Source organism: Taeniopygia guttata, chromosome 18 (genome assembly GCF_048771995.1).
Source record: "Taeniopygia guttata chromosome 18, bTaeGut7.mat, whole genome shotgun sequence".
NCBI lineage: Eukaryota > Metazoa > Chordata > Aves > Passeriformes > Estrildidae > Taeniopygia > Taeniopygia guttata.
The window spans coordinates 4785023-4807848 of record NC_133043.1 but is presented as its reverse complement, the minus strand read 5'-3'; the positions used below and the strand labels follow the sequence as shown (position 1 = coordinate 4807848).

At 63.3% G+C, this 22826-nt stretch overlaps 1 protein-coding gene across 4 annotated transcripts; it reads left to right on the top strand.

Moving 5' to 3' along the window:
* The first annotated feature begins 1267 nt into the window (after nucleotides 1-1267).
* PIK3R6 (phosphoinositide-3-kinase regulatory subunit 6) lies at nucleotides 1268-22661 on the top strand. 4 transcript variants are annotated; one of them, XM_032751607.3, is made up of 20 exons: nucleotides 1268-1651; nucleotides 7823-7917; nucleotides 9992-10075; nucleotides 10434-10525; nucleotides 10801-10869; nucleotides 11229-11361; nucleotides 12386-12455; nucleotides 12806-12989; nucleotides 13540-13681; nucleotides 13984-14070; nucleotides 14596-15013; nucleotides 15796-15880; nucleotides 16357-16473; nucleotides 17419-17529; nucleotides 19103-19193; nucleotides 19303-19376; nucleotides 19639-19729; nucleotides 20130-20200; nucleotides 20809-20921; nucleotides 21512-22661. In XM_032751607.3, the coding sequence occupies exons 2-20, from the start codon at nucleotides 7905-7907 to the stop codon at nucleotides 21666-21668; spliced, it is 2202 nt and encodes a 733-aa protein (XP_032607498.3). In that variant the 5' UTR covers nucleotides 1268-1651; nucleotides 7823-7904; the 3' UTR covers nucleotides 21669-22661. The 4 variants fall into 4 exon arrangements, with proteins under 4 accessions (XP_032607498.3, XP_072793152.1, XP_032607496.3 ...); XM_032751605.3 differs by lacking the exon at nucleotides 1268-1651 and adding an exon at nucleotides 4581-4646; XM_072937050.1 differs by lacking the exon at nucleotides 1268-1651 and adding an exon at nucleotides 4582-4646 and having other exon boundaries at nucleotides 19306-19376.
* The last annotated feature ends 165 nt before the right edge of the window (nucleotides 22662-22826 follow it).

Sequence of the window (22826 nt, the reverse complement as noted above, 5' to 3'; positions counted from 1 at the left end):
GCCCTCCCTGGAGCTGCTCCTCTCCAGGTGAGCCCCCCCAGCTCTGCCAGCTTCACTCCAGAGCAGAGGGGCTCCAGCCCTGAGAGTATCAGGAGATCAGGAGACAGAATTTTTCCATATGAGGAAGATTTCAACATCCTCAAAACCTCCCTGCACCCCACCCATGCACAGAAGTGACCAGGTAGGGCTGTAAAATACCTGGAAATCCCAGAGCACAGCGTTTTCAGGGACAAAGAGCTGCTTTGTCCCTGGCCTGCCACACAAGAGGTTCTTTCTCTGCTTCTGTTTGGTTCTTCTCTTTTTTCCCCAGGCTTCTGACTGAAGGCTTTGTGTGAGCAGGGTCATACCTGGCTCTTCCTCTCTCTGCGGCCAGGAGCCGATGTTATCTGGGGGAATTTGGCAGTTCCCTGTGCTGCTCTGAGGGTTTCTCTCAGCTGTGTTTTGGTGTTTAATGACATCAGAATGTATGGGGAACCAGCCTCTGTTGCCCCTTCCATGGGCTGCCACAAGATGTAGGAGGAAGGTTATTGGTGCTGTGACAGAGAGGGAAAGGCAGGAGGGGAAGGGGTAGGGTGAGGCTGATTGCTTCAGTGCAATGGATTTTTGGGGTTGGATCCCGAATTTGGTGGTGATGAGCGGGTGTTGGGTGTGTGCTGTGGGCAGTGCCCGGGTCCCAGCCCTGCTCTCCTGCCGCTGAGGCAGCGTGGTGCCAGTGGCACCCACCTGAAAACGGCCAGACCCCGCCAGGCTCGCTCAGGGCACATGAGCCAGACCGGCCCTGCCCTGGGGCACATCCACATCCCGGGGGACCGGCCCTGCCCTGGGGCACATCCACATCCCGGGGGACCGGCCCTGCCCCGGGAGCACATCCACATCCCGGGGGACCGGCCCTGCTCCGGGAGCACATCCACATCCCGGGGGACCGGCCCTGCTCCGGGAGCAAATCCCGGGGGACCGGCCCTGCTCCGGGAGCACATCCACATCCCGGGGGACCGGCCCTCCCTGCCCGAGCTGGCAGCAGCTGAGCTGCCGCGGCAGCCGCAGGGCTCTGAGCAAAAGCAGATGTGGGAGACGCTGCGGGCGGGAGGCGCTGCCAGGGGCACAAACACCGTGCCTGGAGCGGGCGGCTGGAGAAGTGTCCTTGGAGGGACTCCCGGTGTCCCGGAGCGGCTCCGTTTGCCGGGAGGTGCGAGCCCCGGGCTCCCTCTGCCTCCCTGGGCGGCGGCGGCGCGGGGATCGCCCTGTCTGGGGCGGCTGGCAGCACAGAGGGGCTGTGCCAGGGCTGGTGCCAGGGGCGGTGCCGGGCTCACGGACTCATCCCCTGGCAGCCCGACCTGCTCTGAGAGGACGCGCCCAGGGCAGGGCTGAGCCTCGCTCGCTGCCCCCGGCCGTGCGGGGAGCGCCGGGGGACAGAGCCGCGCTCGGGGCCAGCTCTGTCACCGCGGGGCTCCTCCGCCCACGAGGAAGTTGTCCCGAAATAACTCGGCGCTTCCCCTCCGCCCCACACGCTTTGAAGCGGCTGCAGAACCCGGGAGCCGCCACCCGCGGCCCCGCCGATGTCCCCCGCGGGACCCCGCTGTGCCCCCCGCGCCGGCCGGGCCCTCTCGGGGGGCTGCGGCTCCCTGGGCCCCCCGAGCCCGGCCTGAGGAAGGTAAGAGCCCCGGGGGGCGCGGTGCCCCGGCTCCGGCCGCGGGGAATGCGTGGGGAATGCCGTGGGGAATGCCGTGGGGAATGCCGTGGGGAATGCCGTGGGGAATGCCGTGGGGAATACCGTGGGGAATGCCGCGGGGAATGCCGTGGGGAATGCCGTGGGGAATGCGTGGGGAATGCCGTGGGGAATGCCGTGGGAATGCCGCGGGGAATGCCGTGGGGAATGCCGTGCCCCCGCTGCCCCGCTGCTCTCGGGGCTGCTCTGCCCCTGCCGAGGGCTTTGTCTGGGGACTGGCACCGTCTGCACGAGCGCTGGATGCCAGGGCTGACAGAGCCTGGGAGGGTTCTGGGGGCAGAGCCGTTCCTTTTCCCGGGCAGGACGAGCGGAGGGAGCCGCGGTGCTGCGGGAGATCAGGAATGCGGTGCTGCTGGAGGAGCAGCAGTGCCAGCTCCCCTGCCAGCTCCCCTGCCAGCTCCCCTGCCAGCTCCCCTGCCAGCTCCCCTGCCAGCCGGCGGGATCCTGCCGGGCAGGGGCAGGAGCCCGTCCCAGGCAGGAGCGCGGGGCCCTTGCTGCCCGAGCCCGGAGCGGGCACCGGGCGGGTCCGGCTCGGTGTCGCTGCTCCGGCCGTGCCAGCCCCGCACGGCCCGGCCCGGCCCGGCCCGGTGAGTGAGCGAGCGAGCTCTGCCCCATTCCGGGGGCTGCCTGGCACCAGCTTTGTTCTGTGCTGCCAGGGACAGTCACCTGGCACCCCCGGGCTCCCCGTCCCCGCTGCCCGTGCCCGGGGCTGTGCTGGCGATGTTGGCACGGCGGGGGTGGCTCACACGCTGGCACTGGCTGCGTGTGCGCCCCTGTGGCTGCCCAGCTGGCCCGGCGCCTCGGCTGTCCCCTGGGGCCCCGAGCAGCGGTGACAGGGCAATAAAAGCGATGGCAGAGCGATAAGGAGCAGAGAGCGGGGCCCCGTGCAGAAAGGAAGCAAAAATCTGCGTGCTCGGGGCTCGCTTCGAGCAAAGGCACATGAGCCAAGCCTGCGGCAGCAGGGCTCAATCCTCCTGCCCTGAGCCTTCCTCGGCACCTCGGGCTGCTCAGAGCCACCTCCCGGGACATTTCCCTCCTGGGATGCTGCTCCCTCCCACGGGAGCTCTCCAAGCAGAGAGAGCTGCAGGACCTGTGCTGGGCCGGGTGTGATCCAGGGCAGGGAGAGCTGCAGGACCTGTGCTGGGCTGGGTGTGATTCAGGGCAGGGTGCTGTAGTTCTTCAGGCCAGACTGGAGTTTTTGGGAGCTCACTGAAAGCAGAGGAGCTGTTGGTGCCTGTGCCCTGTAATTAAATCCCCTTTTTGACCTTGTTGTCCTGGTGCAACCCTAAACCCTCATCCCTTCCTTGCTAAGGGCTTCTCCGTGCCCTCCCTGCCCGCAGCTGTCACATCACTCTGTCCCCGCGGTGCCAAGAGAGCACCCCTGCACAGAGCCGGGCACTGGGACACTGCTCTGTCCCAGCCGGTGACACAGAGACGTGTGTGACAGTGCAGGGCTGTCCCAGCGACCGTGCAGGTGACAGTCCTGCCCACGGGAGGGAATGCCCAGGGAATGGCTCTGGAGGGAGGCAGGGAGCAGCCGTGCCACCCCACAGCCCCTCCCAGCCCAGGAAACAGCCTGGCCGCTCCCAGGTGGGCCACATTTGGTAGCCCGAGCTCTCCCTGCTTTTATTCCCCCTCAGGTAGGCAGTGCTTGCCTGGGCTGTTTGTGAGTACAATCCTGGCCGTGGCTTTCAAATCACACCTATTTTTTCCCTGTGATTGTTTTTCCAAAGTCGACTGCGGGGATGGAAAGAGATGCTAAATCTAAAAAGCTGCTGTTTCCGGAAAACTCTTTCCTTTCCTTAGGAAGAATGAAATGTGATGTTGGCAAGGAAGTCTCCAAACAGTCGGTGGTGTCCAGGAAGCTGCTGGACTTCCACAGCTCCAGCAAAGGCCTGGGGGCTCCTGCAGAGCTGTGGCTGATGAACGCTCACTGCAGGGCCAGTGAAGGAGTTTCATTCCTGAGCTGGCCCCGAGAGCTCCGTGCTCTCCCCCTGTGTGGCAGGACCCCTGGCAGGGCTGTGCCTTCCCCGAGCAGCCAACAGGCAAATGGAGCCCCAAGGAGACGCTGGAAAGCCGAGTCTGGGCTGGAGATTCTCTTCCTTGGCAGTAGGAGCACGAGGGAGAGCATCTGCTTTCATCTCAGAGCTCTGCCAGGGCTGGAGTTAAATCTGGAAATGAGAGCAGGAGGGGGCTCAGGCCGGGCCCCAGGGGTGTAGGGGATTAAGGGGTGTAGGGGATTCAGGGGTGTCAGGGATGCTGCCAGAGCCGTTTCTCAGCCTTTGGGAGCTGCCAGCTGCAGTTTGGGGCAGCCCAGAGGATGCAATGTCACATCCCAGCGGGGCTTGGGGGACGCGGCCCTTTAGCTGCCGCATCCCCTCCGGCTCCCAGCCCGTCCCAGCCCAGCCCGGGCGGGCCGGGAGCCGCAGCCGTGCCAGGCTCGGAGCCAGCCTGGCCCGCAGGAGCGGCGGGCAGCGGGGGAGGGCGGCCCGGGCCGGGCTGGGGTTGTCCCCGGGCATTTTGCCGTGCCTGAGGACGCTGAGCCCGCGCGGGTCCCTCGGGCTGAGCGCTGCCGCCGCTCCCGCAGGACTCTCCCGCTGCCCGCGGTACCGGAGCGATCCTCCCCGCGGTACCGGAGCGATCTTCCCCGCGGTACCGGAGCGATCTTCCCCGCGGTACCGGGGCGATCCTCCCCGCGGTACCGGAGCGATCCTCCCCGCGGTACCGGAGCGATCCTCCCCGCGGTACCGGAGCGATCCTCCCCGCGGTACCGAGGCGATCCTCCCCGCTCGGGTGCGGCCGGGCGGGACGGGCTGGCAGCGGGGCGGGCAGCGGGCAGAGCCGCTCTCCGTGCCCAGGCGGGCGCGGTTTCCTCTCTCTCTCTCTCTCAGCGCCGGGAAAGCTCAGCCGTGCCCGGGCGGTGAGTCTGGAGCTGAGCGCGGGCTGCAGGAGGCGCGGGGAGATGCTTTGGAGGGATAAACAGAACTGGCAGAGAGCGAGGGGGTGTGCTCCGTGTCCCCTGGGGCTCCGCTGTCCCTGGGCAGGCGGGCAGGGGGACAGGGGCATCCCCCAGGCTGGCATGGCCAGCCCAGCTCCAGGGATTTGGGGTGGGATCCTGACGTGCTGGAGCTTCCCAGGGCAGCCTCGTTTGCTGCCAGCCCAGCTCCCACCACCCAAGGCTTTGGGGTTGGGTTTTCTTTCGTGGCTTCAGCTATTTCTGCCTCGCTTCAGCTATTTCTGTGCCTCTCGTGTTTCACCTGGTCGCGGGGGGGAGGTTGGAGTTTGGTGATTTCCGACAGCGTTACAGCCTGTGCTGCAGAGCAGAGGTTTTTGGGGAGCCGCTGCCGCCCCACATTTCCAGGGGCCAGCCTGAATCACCACGGCGGGGCTGAAGTGCCTCCCCTGCCCGGCCACGGCCCCATCCCTCAATGGGGTTTTTAGTGAGGGGAGAGGAGGCAGAGGCTGGAGGATCCCAGAACGGCACAGAGCTTCACCTGGGATTAGGTGGGCTGAGACAGAGCGCTGGTACAAACTGCTCCAGCCCTGCCCCCCGGGCTGCTGCCCTGCAGAGGAGGGGCTGAGGAGGGTTTGTGGGTGCTCAGCACCCTGTGCTCAGCCAGGTCCTGCTCTCGCTGTCTCCAGCACCTGCAGTTTGGAACAGGAGGGTTCACTTTAACCCTGCAATTCCCTTTAACCCATGGATTTACCTGCCAGGGTCCAGGGTGAGCTGCACTTTCACTGCCAAGCCCTGCGTTTTTAAGAATAGATCCAGTTGTTACCCCAAACTGCCCCAAACTCTTGGGGAAGGTGGCTTTGAGGTCATTTAGGGTTTTTTTTCCTATGAATCTCAGAATTACTGAAACCTGAAGGGAGAATTGTGACTTCTCTTCTTGCCCTTCCTTTTTCATTTTCCTCCCTGCAAAAGGAATAAAATCCAGCTGATGCCATGGGTATTTTAAGAATTGCAGAGAGGAAGCAGAGATTTGCAGCTCTGCAAAGAAGTGGGATGAATGCAGAGAAGGCTCTAGTCTTGCTGAGCTGGCAGACAGCAAACAGCCGGTGATGGGGTGAGCTGTGCCTCGTGTCTGCTGCAGGGGAGGCAGCAGATCCAGGGGCACGAGGGGCACAGAGGGCAGAGAGCCCTGCTGGGTCTGGGGTGGGCACAGCCGGGGCTGAGGGGCTGTACCCTCACCCTCGGGCAGCACAGCAGGCAGAAAACACCCCAGGAACCGGGGCAACTTCTGCTCTTTGGGTTCCTGTGCTGGCCAGAAACATTCCCAGGGAAAAGGGGGAATTTCTGCTCATTTGGGTTCCTGTGCTGGCCAGAAACATTCCCAGGGAAAAGGGGGAATTTCTGCTTGTTTGGGTTTCTGTGCTGGCCAGAAACATTCCCTGGTTTGGGTTCCTGTGCTGGTCAAAAACATCCCCATGAAAAGGGGGAATTTCTGCTCGTTTGGGTTCCTGTGCTGGCCAGAAACATCCCCATGAAAAGGGGGAATTTCTGCTCGTTTGGGTTCCTGTGCTGGTCAGAAACATTCCCAGGGAAAAGGGGGAATTTCTGCTCTTTGGGTTCCTGTGCTGGTCAGAAACACTCCCAGGGAAAAGGAAGATTTCTGCTTGTTTGGGTTCCTGTGCTGGCCAGAAACATTCCCAGGGAAAAAGGGGGAATTTCTGCTTGTTTGGGTTCCTGTGCTGGCCAGAAACATTCCCAGGGAAAAGGGGGAATTTCTGCTCATTTGGGTTCCTGTGCTGGTCAGAAACATTCCCAGGGAAAAGGGGGAATTTCTGCTTGTTTGGGTTCCTGTGCTGGTCAGAAACATTCCCAGGGAAAAGGGGGAATTTCTGCTCGTTTGGGTTCCTGTGCTGGCCAGAAACATTCCCAGGGAAAAGGGGGAATTTCTGCTCATTTGGGTTCCTGTGCTGGTCAGAAACATTCCCAGGGAAAAGGGGGAATTTCTGCTCATTTGGGTTCCTGTGCTTGCCAGAAACATTCCCAGGGAAAGGGGGGAATTTCTGCTTGTTTGGGTTCCTGTGCTGGCCAGAAACATTCCCTGGTTTGGGTTCCTGTGCTGGTCAGAAACATTCCCAGGGAAAGGGGGAATTTCTGCTCGTTTGGGTTCCTGTGCTGGCCAGAAACATTCCCAGGGAAAAGGGGGAATTTCTGCTCGTTTGGGTTCCTGTGCTGGTCAGAAACATTCCCAGGGAAAAGGGGGAAATTCTGTTTGTTTGGGTTCCTGTGCTGGTCCTGGCCAAGGGAGAAGCAGTGGCTGGAGCCTGGCAGGGCCCTGCCCAACCCCTCTGTTCCTCAGAGCCGGTTCCTGTGGGTGTCCTTTCACCCTCTTCTCCCCCGACACCTGCCTGTCCTCCCCTGGACAGCGTGGAGGGTCCCGAGCGTGCTGGGGACCGGTTTTATCTCTTTCTGTTGGATTTTCCCGGGACACCCAAGCTCAGGGAGCAGCAGGGCGCTGTGGGCTCAGCCTCAGCTGCTCTCTGCTCCGGGAGGGAACGGAGCCCTGCTGGAGCAGCCAGGACGGGCAGAGCTCCTCGGGCAGGCCGAGCTCGCGTTGGCTTTGCTAAATTTGGAAGCTGTGGCAGGCGGGCAGCGCCGCCCCCGCAGCGCCAGGAGGATGCGGATGTGGGAAGCCACCGACACCTCCAGCCGCATTTGGCTGCCGCTTCCTCCGGCGGCGGGACACGAGCCCGAGGGCGGCCCGGGGGTCTCCGAGCCCCGGGACTGGCGGTGCCCACCGGGACGGGCGGTGCACACCGGGACCTGAGGTGCTCACCGGGACTGGCGGTGCCCACCGGGACTGGCGGTGCTCACCGGGACTGGCGGTGCACATCGGGACTCTCGGTGCCCATCAGGACTGGCGGTGCCCACCGGGACTGGCGGTGCCCAGCGGGACTGGCGGTGCCAGCGGCTCCGAGCTGGGGTTGTGCCCCAAACACCGCCCGTGCCCAGCCCTGGGCTGCGTCCCTGCCCAGGGGCTCCCACGGGCTCCCACGGGCTCCCACGGGCTCCCACGGGCTCCCGCGGGTCCCAGTGCCTCTGTGCCCCCCAGCCCACCCGAGTCCCGCGTGTTCCCGTTCCTGCAGGCACCGTCGCGGCTCCAGGCCATGCCCCAGCGCCGTGGGGAGCTCCGCGCTCTGCCCCCCGAGCGGCAGCCCCGGCCCGGCCATGGAGAGCTCAGGTGGGTGATGCTGAGCGCGGGGCTGGGGGAGCGGGGAACTGCCCCTGGCCACCCCTCAGCCCCATTTCCCTCTCTGCAAACACCGGCCTGTGTGGGGAAATGAGGCACAGAGCCCTGCAGGGGCAGCCAAAAGCTTGGCTGAGAGTGGGGCACTCACATCTGACAAAACACTTGTGTATTAAAGTAGTTTATTTTATAGTAGTATATTTTATTTTATTTTATTTTACTTTATTTTATTTTATTTTATTTTATTTTATTTTATTTTATTTTATTTTATTTTATTTTATTTTAATTTAATTTAATTTTACAGTAGTATATTTTATTATTATTAATTTTTCTTTTATTATTATTAATTTTTTATTTCATAGTATTATATTTTATTTTTAATATTTTATTTTACAGTAATATATTTTACGATTGATAATTTTCATTTTATTATTATTAATAATTTTTATTTTACAGTAGTATTTTTTTTGTAGTATATTTTATTATTATTTTGAATTTTTTCTTTTATAGCAATATATTTTATTATTATTTATTTTTTTATTTTATAGTAGTTTTTTTCCTTCGGTGTGTATTTCAGTCCATTTCCCCCCCGTGTTTAATTTTCACACCGTTTCAGAGGTGCTGTTGATCTCCCAAGGTCAGGATGTCATTGCTGAAAGGTTTTATTCCATTTCCAAGTCGCTGCTCTTTGTTGCTGGGTTTATTTTTTGCCGTTTTTAGATCAAAGTGCCTCTTGTTTGTGCTGGGTCAAACCCTTTGCTCTGCCCCCCGTGAGGGACCCTCAGGTCTGGGGCTGCTTTGATTCAGGAGGGGAGGACAGGATTGACAGCGGTGCTCAGGAAACAACACACAGAGGAAAAGAGCAGGACATTTGACATTTCAAATAGTCCAAACCAATGAACAGGAGAGTGGCACCAGGGAGAGTCCCAAAATCCCGGAGAGGAAAGCCTCCGAAGCAGACAAAGGCAGAGCAGTGAGGGTATTTCTGTGCGTGGCACAGGGGGCTGCCTGGGCACAGACCCCTCACAGGGCCGTGCTCTGACCCCCCTCCCTAACACACCCCCCGTTAGAAAAGCCAAAATCATTCCCAGGGCAGGACCTGTGTGGGAAAGGCGCAGTGCCAGAACCCAAACGGGCATTTCTGAGCAGTTCACACTGAGCTGGGAGGCAGAAGTGAGATTTTGGCCGAGGGTTTGATCTCTGCCCACAGGGAGGGCTGAGGGATGTGGGCACTGGCAGAGCCCGCGGGCATTTGCTGTGCCAGCTGCAGGCTGGGCCTGTGCTCGCTCACAGAAGTGATGGAGAAGTCCGTGATTTCCTTAAACCACGGCTAGGAGGCAACTGCAGCACCTTTAGGATGATATCATGAGGAGAAAGTTCAGCCTTTTGCCCTCTGCCAATCTGTAAAAATGAGCGTGCTGCCAGGAGAGCCTGGAGGGGGGGTGAGACAGGCTGGGGTCCCCAGCTGCAGGCAGGCAGAACCCCCAGCCAGGCTGGGCCAGCACTTTTGGGGTTCCTTGGCACCTCCAGCAGCCCTGGGCACCGCTCTGGGTGTGCACTGCGGCTCGGGGGGCTCTGGGGGCTCTGGGGGCTCTGGGGGCACTGAGGGCACTGAGGGCTTTGGGGACTCTGGGGGATATGGGAGCCGTGGGGGGGGATTCTGGGAGCCATGGGGCTCTGGGGGTTCTGGGGGTCACTCTGGGGGTTCTGAGGTCTTGGGAGGCTCCGGGGGCCCTGGGGAGGGCTCTGGGGGCTTTGAGGTCTCGGGGGGCTCCAGGGGCCCTGGGGAGGGCTCTGGGGGCTCTGAGGTCTCGGGGGACCATGGGGAGGGCTCTGGGGGCTCTGAGGTCTCGGGGGGCCATGGGGAGGGCTCTGGGGGCTCTGAGGTCTCGGGGGGCTCTGGGGGCCCTGGGGAGGGCTCTGGGGGCTCTGGGGACTCTGAGGTCTCGGGGGGCCATGGGGAGGGCTCTGGGGGCTCTGGGGGCTCTGAAGGCTCTGGGGGCCGTGGGCTCTGTCCCGGCTGTCCCCTGGCAGTGCCAGCCTGGCTCAGGCACCACTGTCCCTGCAGAGCTGGAGTCGGACATCCTGCGGCGGGTGCGGGCACTGCTGCGGGAGCTGGACGGGCACCACCCGTCCTGCCAGAGCGACCGAGGTGAGGGACTGGCACCCCCTGGGCACTCCTGCCCCGACCCCCTCCCTCCCACTGCCAGCGGGGACACGGCGGCTGCACCCATCCCCTCCCCAACCCTCTCCTGGCAGCCAAATCCTTCAGCAGCTGTGTCCGTGCCCCAGCAGTGTGTGACACCCCATGTCACCCTGTGTGTCACCCAGAGCCAGGGCAGGGCCCAGGGGCACAGCTGGGAGCAGGGGGCACAGGGATGGCCCTGTTTTGGCCCCCAGGGATGTGCCAGGGGCATTTCCGCACTGCAGTGCCCGGCTCCCTGGTGCCTGGGAAAGCTCAGCCGGGTCCCCCCGTGGTGGCTTGAGGTCCCCTGGCTGTCCCTCCCCAGGAATGCTGCGCTGGACCCTGCACAAGAGAACGGACCAGAACCCCAGAACCAGCTGTGTCCTGGTCAGCATCCTGGTGAAGGAGCTGGAGAGGGTGAGTGCCACCCCAGGGAGTGGGAGTGCCACCCCAGGGAGGGCAGTGCCACCCCAGGGAGGGTGAGTGCCACCCCAGGGAGGGGACAGGGCCACCCCAGGGAGGGCAGTGCCACCCCAGGGAGGACAGGGCCACCCAGGGAGGGGACAGGGCCACCCCAGGGAGGGTAAGGGCCACCCCTGAGACCCTGGCCCCCGCTGGGCTCTGGGGCTGCCCCTGCCCAGCGCAGTGCCCTGCCAGGCCCTGACTGTGCCTCTCCTGCCCCGTCCCCACAGGCCGAGCGCGGGGACCTGCGGCACTACATCATCCCCCTGCTGCACACGCTGATGTACACCTTGATCCAGGTGAGCCAGGACCTGCACCTGCACAGCCCGGGGACAGCAGGGGCCAAGGAGGGGCTGCCTGGAGGCCCCCAGAGCCTGGAGCAGCCCCTCAGAACCAGCTGAGCCCCGGCACGGCCCCAGGCAGGCTCAGCTGGGCATGTCCCCGTGGCACACAGAGCTCCAGGTCCTCCACCTGAGCCCTTCTGGTGCCTGGCAAAACAAAGTGCCCCAAGCTCCGGTGGGTATTGCTGGAGGTTCCCAAAGCACTGCAGGGCCCGATTCTGCCCCTTGTTCTGCATTTAAATCCATAGTGGATTCGGTGCCGGGAATTTGGGGCAGATTTGGGGGTCACTGCCTGTCACCCCCCTGTCCCCCTGCAGGCTCCCTGCATCCCTGACGAGCTGTGTGCCAGGGTTTATGACTTCTGCAAGAGGCTGCTGACCCTGCCCAAGCCCTTCTGCACCATCGGGCTGGACTATGCCAGCCGGCTGCAGCTGGAGAGGACAGCCCCAGGTAAGGGGGGCTGCCAGGGCTGGGCCCTCCAGGGGCAGGAAAGCAGCTCCGAAGCAGCCCCGGGATGTCAGTGGGGCTGCAGGCAACAGCCCTGGGTAGGAAGCAAGCCCAAGGACACCTGGTTCCTTTTTTCTCTGTGTTCTTTTTCTCTGTTCCCATTAAAGCTCTTCCATAGGAGCCTTTCAAATGATCCTTTAGAGCAGAGCAAGCTGCAGACACCCTGGGAGGTGTGGGCAAGCAGGAGAAACCTGGTGGGGAATTTTGGTGCCATTTTGGGGAGCCTCAGCCCACCCCCAGCAGCCCAAGCACTCCTCCCCAGCGCTGCCTCCAAGGGGCTCCTTTCCCTCCCCTGAGCTTTGGTACAGGCATGGCTCAGGTGGGAGAGGGGGGCTCCAGCAGGGCTCCCCTCGGAGCAGCCACAGGGCTGTCCCTGAGCCAGGTTGGGACTGTCAGGGCTGTCCCTGAGCCAGGCTGGGACTGTCCCTGAGCCAGGCTGGGACAGTCAGGGATGTCCCTGAGCCAGGCTGGGACTGTCAGGGCTATCCCTGAGCCAGGCTGGGACTGTCCCTGAGCCAGGTTGGGACTGTCAGGACTGTCCCTGAGCCAGGTCAGGGCTGTCAGGGCTGTCCCTGAGCCAGGCCAGGATGGACCCTCACCCCGGGCAGGGGCAGGGCAGTGCCTCCCTCCTGATCCAGAGACCCTGCTGCTCCTCAGGTGTCCCCAAACGCCGTCCCCACGTGGCCCTGGGGACAGAGCTCTCCCTCCTGTTTCCACCTCCGCTCCCAAGCTGCCAAACAAAGGAAGGGAACCACAGGAAAGCATCCCAGAATAGAAGGGGTTTCTATTCCTGGAGCCTGGCCTATCTTTGTCCTGGGCTGTTTTTAGCTCTGGCTCCATTCCTGGCAGTTTGGCTGAGCCCAGCGGGTGTTTCCCGGCCGGGCAGAGCCCGCTCAGGCTGCAGAGTGCCATTGCTGCACAGTGCCACTGTCAGTGCCACCGCTGCCACCGGTGTTTGTGCCTGCAGGGACCCTGTTCCAAAGGATGGTCATTGCCGAGCAGAGCCTGCCCAGCGCGCCCTTCCCCTACCAGGAGAGGTGGGTGCTGCCCCTGGGCAGGGCTGGGCTTTGGTTTTGTGCCCTCTCAGGCAAACCTGTCCTTTTCAACACTCGGAATTAGTCTTGGCTGGAACAGACAACCTGGGCCTGAGCCTGGCGGCCTTGGGGGACGCCGCTGGGTGAGGTCCAGTCCGTCCCTAGATTTGGGAGGGAACGTTCTCCCCCATTATTTTGGGATGCAGGGAGCTGCCCTTGGTGGGGAGACGGGGTGGAGAAGGGGAATATCAACAGCAGCAAAGGAAAAAGTGAGGTGAGAGCTGCTCCTGCCAGCCCTGGTGCTACTGATGCGAATCTGCCTCTCCCCCTTTGCCCACCCTGCTGCCCCCCAGGATTTTCATCTTTGCTGACCCCGAGCTGCTGCCCGAAGCCATCTGCAAGGCGCTGGCCACCGACACCGAGGCGGCCCAGGTGTCCCAGAGCCCCCGGGGCTGCATGAGCTGCGTGGTCACCCACGCGCTGCAGGCGGCCCTGGGGGACACCTGCGACACCCACGGCCTCCGGGCGCGGCTCCAGGTAACGCAGCAGCTCCTCCCCGCTTTTCCCTGCTCCTGCTCTGCCTGGACACCCTGGAGACACAAAAGGTGTTTTGGCAAGTGGAGAACCCCCCCAGCCCCCCCTGCTCCCCAGCGCTGGTCTGCAGCCCCAGGGCTGGGCTGGAACTCAGCCTGAGTTTGGCTTTGCACAGCAAAGCTGAGACAGAGCCTCTGTTGTCTCCTCTGGGAGCCCCTGGGCACCGCAGGAGCCTCTCAGGGGAAAGGTTTCAATCAGTTTTCTCCCAGCCCTCCTGAAGGAGCTGTGGGCTCACAGTGACACAAACGTCTGCCTCAGAAGCTCTGCAGGTCACCTTCGCGTGCCTGCTGTCCCCATGTCCCCAGAGTCACCCCAAGTGCCAGCGCTGCCCAGGGGACACGCTGCCCTTCAGCTGCACGAAAGGAGCTGGGACAGGAGGGTGTTGGTGTCCCCCTGGGGCACTGTTTGCAGGACTCCTTTGCTCTCCCTGCCCCTGCCGCTGCCTGGCCCCGATCATTCCCGTTTCCAGGGCTGACAGCCCCTCTCCCAACAGGCCCTGGCCCCGGGGGACGTGGAGCACTGGTTCCAGCAGGTGGTGGCGGCCGTGGAGGGCAGCGAGGGGGGCTCGGGCCGAGGCCAGCACAGGGAGCGGCTGGAGAGGATCTACCAGGGCCTCCTGGGCTCCTCGCCCGCAGGTGAGCCCCGGGCACGCCTGCCCTGGGGACAGGAGCCCTCGTGTCCCCTCATGTCCCTGCCGTGGCTCCTGCCCGTGCCTCAGTTTCCCCCTTCCCATTTCTCCCTCCCACCAGTGGTGCAGACACGTGGTGGTGGCTCGCCTGGTGAGAGCTGGGCCCTCACAGCCTCACGTCTGGCCTCACCCCAGCAGCTCTGGGCTGGGAGAGCCCCAGGGCTGCCTCAGCCCCTGTCCAGCACTGGGGGCTCATGCTGCTGTGTGGGGAAACGCTGCCATGTGCTCCAAGCATCCTTGTTTTCCCAGGGAATGCTCCCCAGGAAGGGCTGCAGGGCACCCCCCTGCCCAACCCCAACATCAGCTTCCACCTGTGGACAGAAGATGAGCAGCTATGTGAGTGACCTGGGGCTGGGGTCTGAGCTTGGGGGTCCTGTCCCAAGGGGGTCACTTAGCCCTGACCCCTGGGCTGGGAGTTCGGGCACTGTTGTCCCAAGCTCGTGCAGATCCGCGCTGCTGCCCCAGCCCTCCCTGCTGGGTGCTGAAGGAGCCGGGGCTGCAGCAGGACGTGCCCAGAGTGCCTGACTCTGCCGTGGCAGGGTCCGAGGCCAGGCCGGGGGGAGCTCGGAGCAGCCTGCTCTGGGGCCCTGGCACTGGGTGGCACCGATGTCCCTCAGCTGGAGTGGGACAGAAGGGCTGGGGCCCTGGCACAGGGTGGCACCGATGTCCCTCAGCTGGAGTGGGACACAAGGGCTGGCAGCCCCCGGCACAGGGTGGCACCGATGTCCCTCAGCTGGAGTGGGACACAAGGGCTGGCGGCCCCGCAGCCCCTGGCAGAGCTCTCGTCTCTCGGAGGAGGGAGGCTGGGGCAGGACCGGGCCGTGCCGGCCTCTCCGCGCTGACGGCGCTCCGTGCCCGCAGGGAAGGAGCTGGTGCTGTTCCTGCGGCCGCTGCCGCAGGGCTGCGAGGGCCCGGAGCAGGAGGCGGAGGCCGCGGAGCTGCCGGAGCCGCTGGAGGGCTGCGATTGCTGCGGGCAGAGCCGCTTCTCGGTGCTGTCCACGGACAGCGGCATCGAGCGGGACCTGCCCGCGGCCGAGGAGCCGTGCGCGGCCTGCGCCCAGCGCCGCCCGCTCCGCAGGAAGGGCGGCATCAAGAAAAAGCCGTCCCCGCTGGGCAGCGCGGCCCTGCTGCAGGGGAAGCCCCCCGGCAGTGTGCCCGGCGGGGCAGGGCTGCCCCCCGAGCCCGCCGCCCCGCTCCGGAGGCTGCACACCGCCCGCGTGGTGCTGCTGGGGGACGATCGCGTCCTGGGCCGCCTGGCACAAGCCTTCCACTCCCTCAGGTACCCGGGGACGGCCGAGGGGCTCGGGGGGACACACGGGCTCGGGGGGACATTGGCTGCTCTGCCTGCCGGGCTGGGGGGGCAGCCGGGCTGGCTGGGGCGGCGGTGCCTGGTGGTGCCCAGGGAGGGCTTGGTGGTGCCCGGGGGTCTCGGCGGTGCCCGGGCCAGGCTTGGCAGTGCCCGGCGGTGCCCAGGGAGGGCTTAGCGGTGCCCGGTTTTGCCCAGGGGGTGCCCGGCGGTGCCCGGCGGTGCCCAGGGAGGGCTCAGCGGTGCCCGGTTTTGCCCAGGGGGTGCCCGGCGGTGCCCAGCGGTGCCCAGGGAGGGCTCAGTCATGCCCACCCGGGCTCGGGTCCCGCTGCTGGCTCCCAAACGCAGCCGGCTGTCCCTGGCAGTTCTCGTGGCGCAGGACACGCACACGGCCGCTCCTCCCCTCTGTCCGTGTCCTCCATTCAATGAACAACAAACAGGCCAAGGTGATTTTCCGTGCCAAAGGGACAAATCCTCCAGGGAAGCTGTTTCCCAGCTGGCTGTCCCCAGCTAGAGCCCCGGGTGGGTGACGTGTGGGCAGAGCTGGGTGTGCGGGGACACCAAGCCCTGACAAAAACCTCTCTGAGGCTCCCCATCACCTCCCCTTGCTTGATTTGGGAACCCAGGGCACATCCTGGGAAAGGAGGCATCGAGGGGGCCCGTGGCACAGCAGCCACAGCGTCCTGGCACTGCCAGCCTGGCCCAGGAGCCGCCTTCTGCCCCTTCCCCTCGGGACATCTCTGCTTTCATTCCAGGAAACGGGAGGCCCGCCGAGTGTTCCTGACGCCCAGGCTGGACCTGCAGTTCTACCACATCCCCGTGGTGCCCTCGGCTGCAGCCGTGAGTGCCGGGGATGTGGGCCTGGGGGGAGAGCAGGGGATCAGGGATTCCCTCCCAGCCCTGCCCTGGCCCCAAAACAGGGAGGGTGGGAGCCAACACGGGGCTGCTGGGCTCAGTTTGGGGTCACAGCCCTTCAGTTCTGCCTCCAGGCCTCAGCTGCAGAGGCTCAGCTGAGCCCTGCTGCTTCTCCCACCTCCCAAATGCTGAGGGGAAGCAGCTGCTGCTCACGGGGGTCTTTCCCTCCTTGGCCATGGCCCCGGTTTTAGGTCTGTGAGTCTCTACTTGTGGTTTATGTCCGGCACATCCCTTCCCCTTGGACAGAAGGCTTCCCAGAAGTGTGAGCCAAGTCCCACAGGAGCTGGATTTAGGGCTGGGGGGTTTCTCCAGGACCTTCTCCTCACATTTTGCTCGATACAAGCCCAGGAAAAGCAAACGATCCCCAGGCTGGAGTGGCTGTGAGCTGTGTTTCCCTGCAGGAGCACGCTGGCCCCGAGGAGCTGTGCGAGGTTGCCGGGTACCTGGGCAGGGCTGACCCCTGGTACGAGAGCAACATCAACACCCTGTGTCACATCATCCCCAAGCTGGCCACCATGGTAGGAGGAAAACCTTCCCATTTCCCAAAAACACCCGCAGCACCTGAGGAGGGGTCTGGGCCCTGCAGAGCTCTCCATCCCCAGGCAGAGATTTCCCTGCAGGGCTCTCCATCCCCAGGCAGAGATTCCCCTGCAGACCCTCCCCAGGCTGAGATTCCCCTGCAGACCCTCCCCAGGCAGGGATTTCTCTGCAGACCCTCCCCAGGCAGGGATTCCCCTGCAGACCCTCCCCAGGCAGGGATTCCCCTGCAGACCCTCCCCAGGCAGGGATTTCTCTGCAGACCCTCCCCAGGCAGGGATTCCCCTGCAGACCCTCCCCAGGCAGGGATTCCCCTGCAGACCCTCCCCAGGCAGGGATTTCCCTGCAGACCCTCCCCAGGCTGATATTTCCCTGCAGACCCTCCCCAGGCAGGGATTCCCCTGCAGACCCTCCCCAGGCAGGGATTTCTCTGCAGACCCTCCCCAGGCAGGGATTCCCCTGCAGACCCTCCCCAGGCAGGGATTTCCCTGCAGACCCTCCCCAGGCTGATATTTCCCTGCAGACCCTCCCCAGGCAGGGATTTCCCTGCAGACCCTCCCCAGGCTGATATTTCCCTGCAGACCCTCCCCAGGCAGGGATTCCCCTGCAGACCCTCGCCCTGTCTCGCACTGCCCCAGCCCACAAGAACCGATTGCTGTGATGGTGTTTTTGACCAGGGGACAGGAAATGGCAGCTTTCAAGAGAGAAAACTCTCGCTGCAATGCCCCCAGCTGTCATTTCCTGGCAGTTTGAGCCATGCTGCCAGCCCACACAGGCAGGGCCGGGAGGTGGGCGCAGCTCCCGCTGCTGTGGGTGGCCAGCCAGAGACCAGCTCATCCCTCGCTCCGTGACCAGGAAGGTGTCAGATTTGTGGCAGGGTTTTGGAGAAGTGACAGGGGCTGAGCCAGCCTGTGATTTTCCCCCAGCCTTCGTCACCGAGCAGGGCCCTGGTGACCGACCTGTTCCTCCCCGATGTCATCGCCTACTACGCCCGCATGGGCAAGCAGCCCGTCCGCTTCCAGGTGCACTCCGTCAAGGTGAGAGGCGCAGCTGGCACAGCCCCGGGCTCCAGTGGCCCTGCGGGGGCTGCCAGGGCCCTGCAGAGCCAGCGGGCACTGGGGGCACCCAGCAGATCCCAGCCTGGCTCCCCGTGCCCCCAGCCCGCCCCTCCTGCAGCCGTGACCCTGGAGCTGCGCTCAGCGGGAGCCCATGACCCTGGCAGGACATTTGGGGATCTCAGCTCAGCAAAGGGAGACTTGAAATGCCCCACAGGGTCAGGGAAGTGCTGCTCTGCTGGGCTCGGGGTGCTCAGGAGCCCTGGACCTCCTCCTGCTTCAGGTGCTGGGAGCAAGCAGGGCTTTGCTGAGCAGCTTTGCCAAAACCTCCTGTACCTGCAGGGGCTTTGCAGGGTTTCCTGCAGCACCATTTCACTGATTTCCTGCCAGCTTTCCTCTGAAATGGTATCAGAGCGAGGCCTGTTTGATAGGAGAGCAAAGAAGGGCTAAATTTGGGTGTACAACATTAACCCTTCCCTGCCTGCTCCTCTGGCAGCCCCTCCAAAGCTCAGGCTGATGCACAGAGCTCCTTTGATGCTGCTCACAGGCACTGGGCAGCTATTGCAGCCCAGCAGGAGCTCTGCACCAGGCGTGCAGAGAGCTTTGCTAACTCCTGCTGGAGCCTGCCCAGGGCTGCACTGACAGCCCACGGCCCGTCAGGCCTTGGAGCACCCACCCGGGCCCGTCTGTGGCCGGGCATTTTGCTTTGGGGTGAAATTTCTCCCAGCATCTCTGCTGCCCGGCAGTGAGGCCATGGGTGGTTCAGGCGGGGCAGGAACAGCTGGCTCCAGATGTGCCCGGAGCCAGAGACCACCGTGCTGCCCTCCTGCCATGCAGGGCTGCCCCGGTGCCAGCCAGGTCCCACCAGAGCTGGGTGTGAGGGGCTGGGGCCGCTTCTCCAGGGGCTGCCCTGCACCCCTTGCCATGGGAAGGGAATAACCCCTGGGGCTGCAGTGGCCAGGTCACAAACGGCGTCCCCCAAAGCTCAGCACCAGCCCAGCCTGGCCCGGGGGACACCTCCCGGGAGCTGGCTCATCTCTGAGGGCACAGTGACATCCAGAGGCAGGGACACTGCCCGTGGCCCGGCTGGCCAGCTCCCCGTGCCTCTGGCAGGGCCCGCCACCCTCCTGGAGCTCAGGAACAGGAGCCAGGGCAGCTCCCCCGCCCCACAGGACCCCTGAGCGCCATGACCAGGTCCCAGCTCCCCCCTGGCTGCTCTGGAGAAGCTGTGCAGGCTGTGAGCCTCGTGTGGCACCTCAGGGTGACAGAGGAGATGTCCCCAGAGGTGTTCCTGTCAAAGGCGTTCCTGTCGGGGTGTTCCTGTCGGGGTGTGTCTCCCAGGGCTGTCCCTCTCAGGGCTGTCCCTCTCAGGGCTGTCCCTCTCAGAGCTGTCCCTCCCAGGGATGTCCCTCCCAGGGATGTCCCTCTCAGGGATGTCCCTCCCAGGGATGTCCCTCTCAGGGCTCTGTCTCTCAGGGCTGTCCCTCCCAGGGCTGTCCCTCTCAGGGATGTCCCTCTCAGGGCTGTCCCTTTCAGGGCTGTCCCTCTCTCTCAGGTCCTGTTCCAGGACCCGGCGCAGGACCCAGCTGAGGACGTGTTCCTCACGGAGCTGCTGACACAGGTGCAGGACAGCCCCTCGCACAGAGGTGAGTGTGTCCCAGCAGCCCTGACAGGCTCCTGCCATCCCCAGCTCCCAGCCTGTGGCTGCACAGGCAGGGGGTGAGGGAGATTCAACCCCTCCCGCTTCCCTCCCAGCAGAGCTGAGCACGGCCAAGAGGAAAAGCACCCTGGATGGGCCTGGCATGGATCTCACAGTGACCTACAGGAGGGTGAGTGGGGCTCCTGCACCCCACGTGTCTCTGCTCCAGGGCACAGGTCTCCTGAAAGGGGACTGGCCCTCCCTCTTTCCTCTGGAATTGCTGTCCAGGCAAGGGCAGAGGGGCTGTGCTGAACCTGGGGGCTCCGCTGTGTTTGTGACAAGCTGTGCCCAGCCCTGCCAGAGCTCTGCCAGGGCTCTGCAGGGCTCTGCCAGGGCTGTGCCAGGGCTGTGCCAGGGCTGTGCCAGGACGCCCACCCTGAGCCCTCCCGCAGGTCGTGCTGAGTGCCCGGCAGAAGGAGCTGGCCCTGTCCCTGCGCTCCACGGGCCTGCTGATGAAAGCCATCCCTGCTGAGGAGGCTGAAGGTGGGCTCCTCCTGCTTTGCTGAGGTTCCTGGTGCTCAGGGCACTAAATCTGGCCACGGTCCTTGGTGCCAGCTGTGTCTGGGCTCTGGGGGTGGAATCAGGGACAGAATATTGGTGTCCCTGTGCTCTGGTTGGGGTTTTCTCAGGAATTATGTGGCTGAGGCTCAGGCAGGATTTCAGCATCTTCCCTCTGCTCCAGCCTTCCTCTTCCAGCTGGCCCTTGGCACAGCCTCTGACCCCACCCTGGGCACGATCCCACACAATTCCTGTGCCCACAGAGTCCCGTGGGTGCTGGATTCCCTCGTGTCCGTGCCAGTGCACCCAAACGTGGGGCAGGGCCCCGGAGAGCTGAGCTGAGGTTGTGCCATGGCCCCAGACCAACCCTCTGCTTCTGTCCCAGGCCTGGGCTGCCTGAGCGTGACCATCACCGAAATCATCAAGAGCAGCAACTTGGCAGGCCGCTCGTTCTCAGTGAGTACCTGTGGGATCCTCAGGGCCAAAATCCCCTCGACAGCAGCGACAGGGGCAGCCCTGAGGGGAGGAGAAGGCTCTGGGGCCACCCTGCTCCGAGGGCGTTTGGGAATTAATTCTGTGGAAAAGTCTGGATGTTTGGGCCAAACCCCAGACACCCTGGGTGCCATCCCTGCTGGTCAGTGCCACCCCTGCTGGTCAGTGCCCTCCCTGCTGGTCAGTGCCCTCCCTGCTGGTCACTCTCATCCCTGCTGGTCAGTGCCATCCCTGCTGGTCAGTGCCCTCCCTGCTGGTCACTCTCATCCCTGCTGGTCACTGCCATCCCTGCTGGTCACTCTCATCCCTGCTGGTCACTCTCATCCCTGCTGGTCAGTGCCATCCCTGCTGGTCACTCTCATCCCTGCTGGTCACTGCCCTCCCTGCTGGTCAGTGCCATCCCTGCTGGGCACTGCCAGGTTCTGAATACAGAGAAAGGATTCGCTTTGTGCCACATCTGAGGTTAAAAAAGAAAAGCAGAGAAATGCCATTTCCTGTCCCTGCCACGCCCAGCACGCAGCCCCGGAGGGCAGGGGCAGCCTCAGCGGGCTCTGCCTCCCCTCCCCACGCAGGCTGTGGCAAACAGGTTCAGAACACGGAATATCAAGGTCAGGAGCCCAGAGCACAGACCTTTCACGGTGCGGCTGGACAAGGACAGCAGGAGAACCTACAGGGACGTGATCGGGTGAGAGCCCCGCGGTGCCGGGCCCTGCACAGCTGCCCTGCATCCCCTCCTGTGTTCCGGGAGCCCCGATCCTCATCCCGGACAAAAACCCCACCTTCCCTCTCCGGGGAAAGCGGGGCACGCTGGGGCTCTCCTGCATTCGGGGTTTTGGGTGTGAGGATCAAAGGTGCTTGACACAAAAGCTGCTGTCACGGAGGCAGCGGGAGAGAGGCGCCCCCAGGACAGGCAGAGCTTAGATCTCCCGAAAGGTGAATTAGATCAGGATGCTGATGCTCTCTGCACTGGCTGCATCCCTGCCCCGGGGGCTCCAGCCCTGTGGAATGGCCGGGATTGGTGTGCCTGGAGCAGCTGCAGTGACCTGGGACGTGCTGATGGCTCAAGGTCCTGCAAACGTAAACTGGGAATTCCTGAGTCCCGCTGAGCCAGGCTCGGGACCTTGGGTTTGTGTCAAGCAGTGACACAGCAGCTCATCTCTGCATATGCAAAAAGCAGAAATGCAGCTGCACCTGGCAGGGGAGAGCCCTCCCCAGAGGCAGTGGGGGAGCTGGCTTTGCTCAGGGATGCAGGAAATGTGTTCTCTGCTCTTCCAGCCTGGACGTGTCTCCCTGCCTCGAGCCCAGCTACTGCCTGCAGAAGACGAGGACCACGAAATTCAGCCCTCAGGAAACAGAAGACGTGGGGCTTGTGAAATACCTGCCCAAGTCTCTGCTGCTGCCCATCAACACTTTTGCAGGAGTCATCCCGTGAAGGAGACGGGAGAAGGGGCTGTGAGTTACGACGTGGGGTCAGCACAGAGGACATGGGGAATGAAAACGCACTAAAAGCCACCAGTGGTGACTTTAAATGGTAACGGTGTGAAGAGCTGCCCCAGCAGAGGTGAATAGGCTTGGAGGGCACAGCCCTGCTGGTGACAGTGTGACAGTGGCTGACAGCCCCTGCCCAGGGCACAGCCCTGCTGGTGACAGTGTGACAGTGGCTGACAGCCCCTGCCCACGGCACAGCCCTGCTGGTGACAGTGTGACCGTGGCTGAGAACCCCTGCCCAGGGCACAGCCCTGCCAGTGACAGTGTGACAGTGGCTGACAGCCCCTGCCGAGGGCACAGCCCTGCTGGTGACAGTGTGACCGTGCCCCATGCCCCTGCCCAGGGCACAGCCGTGCTGCAGGACTGAGCTCTCACCTTTTGCACAAGTCAGGGAAAAGCTCTGAGCTCCTCCACCGGGGAGGAGTGAGGAAGACCCGCGGGGGTGGCGCTGGCTGTCCCGGGGAGCCCAGGGCCGCCGGCAGCAGCAGTGATGCTTTTGGAGATGTCTCAGAGCCCGGCAGGGGTCAGGTTTTCACCTCACAACCCGAACGCTGTTGGCGCTCCCCTGTGCCGGACTTGAGCAGCAAACACTGAGTCCCTAAAGGAAGCTGCGGGGCGGCAGGAGCTCTCGGGCACCTCGGATAACCCCCAAAAGCAGCTGCTGCTGTTGGAATCGTGCGGGCTTTAAGGGCTGAGCAGTGGCTCTGCACCCCTCTGCCTCTTCGGGGCTTCCCTGTGGGGTTTGCACACTCAAAGAAAAGGCTCCAAAAGCCAAAAGGCTTGGAGCTGGGCTGGAGGGTGGGCTGGTGTCCAGAGTTGTTCTGTACAGCTGTAAATTATGTAGATGGATGCTAAATTATTTGTATAGTAGTCATGGATGACTTGTACCGGAGGGTGCAGAACTTTTAGTGCCAATTGAAAAGAACTGAAGCTGCCACTTGGGGGTTGTTGTGTGCTTGCTCATGGCTGGGGAACGGGTGGTCAGGAGCTCCAGCTGAGCGCGCGGTTCAGCTCCTCCCTGTGCCCTGCCCGGTCCTGAGCAGATTGTCCCGCGGGGCCGTGGGGCGTCCCTCCCTGGGGACACCCTTGCCCCGCTCGGGGC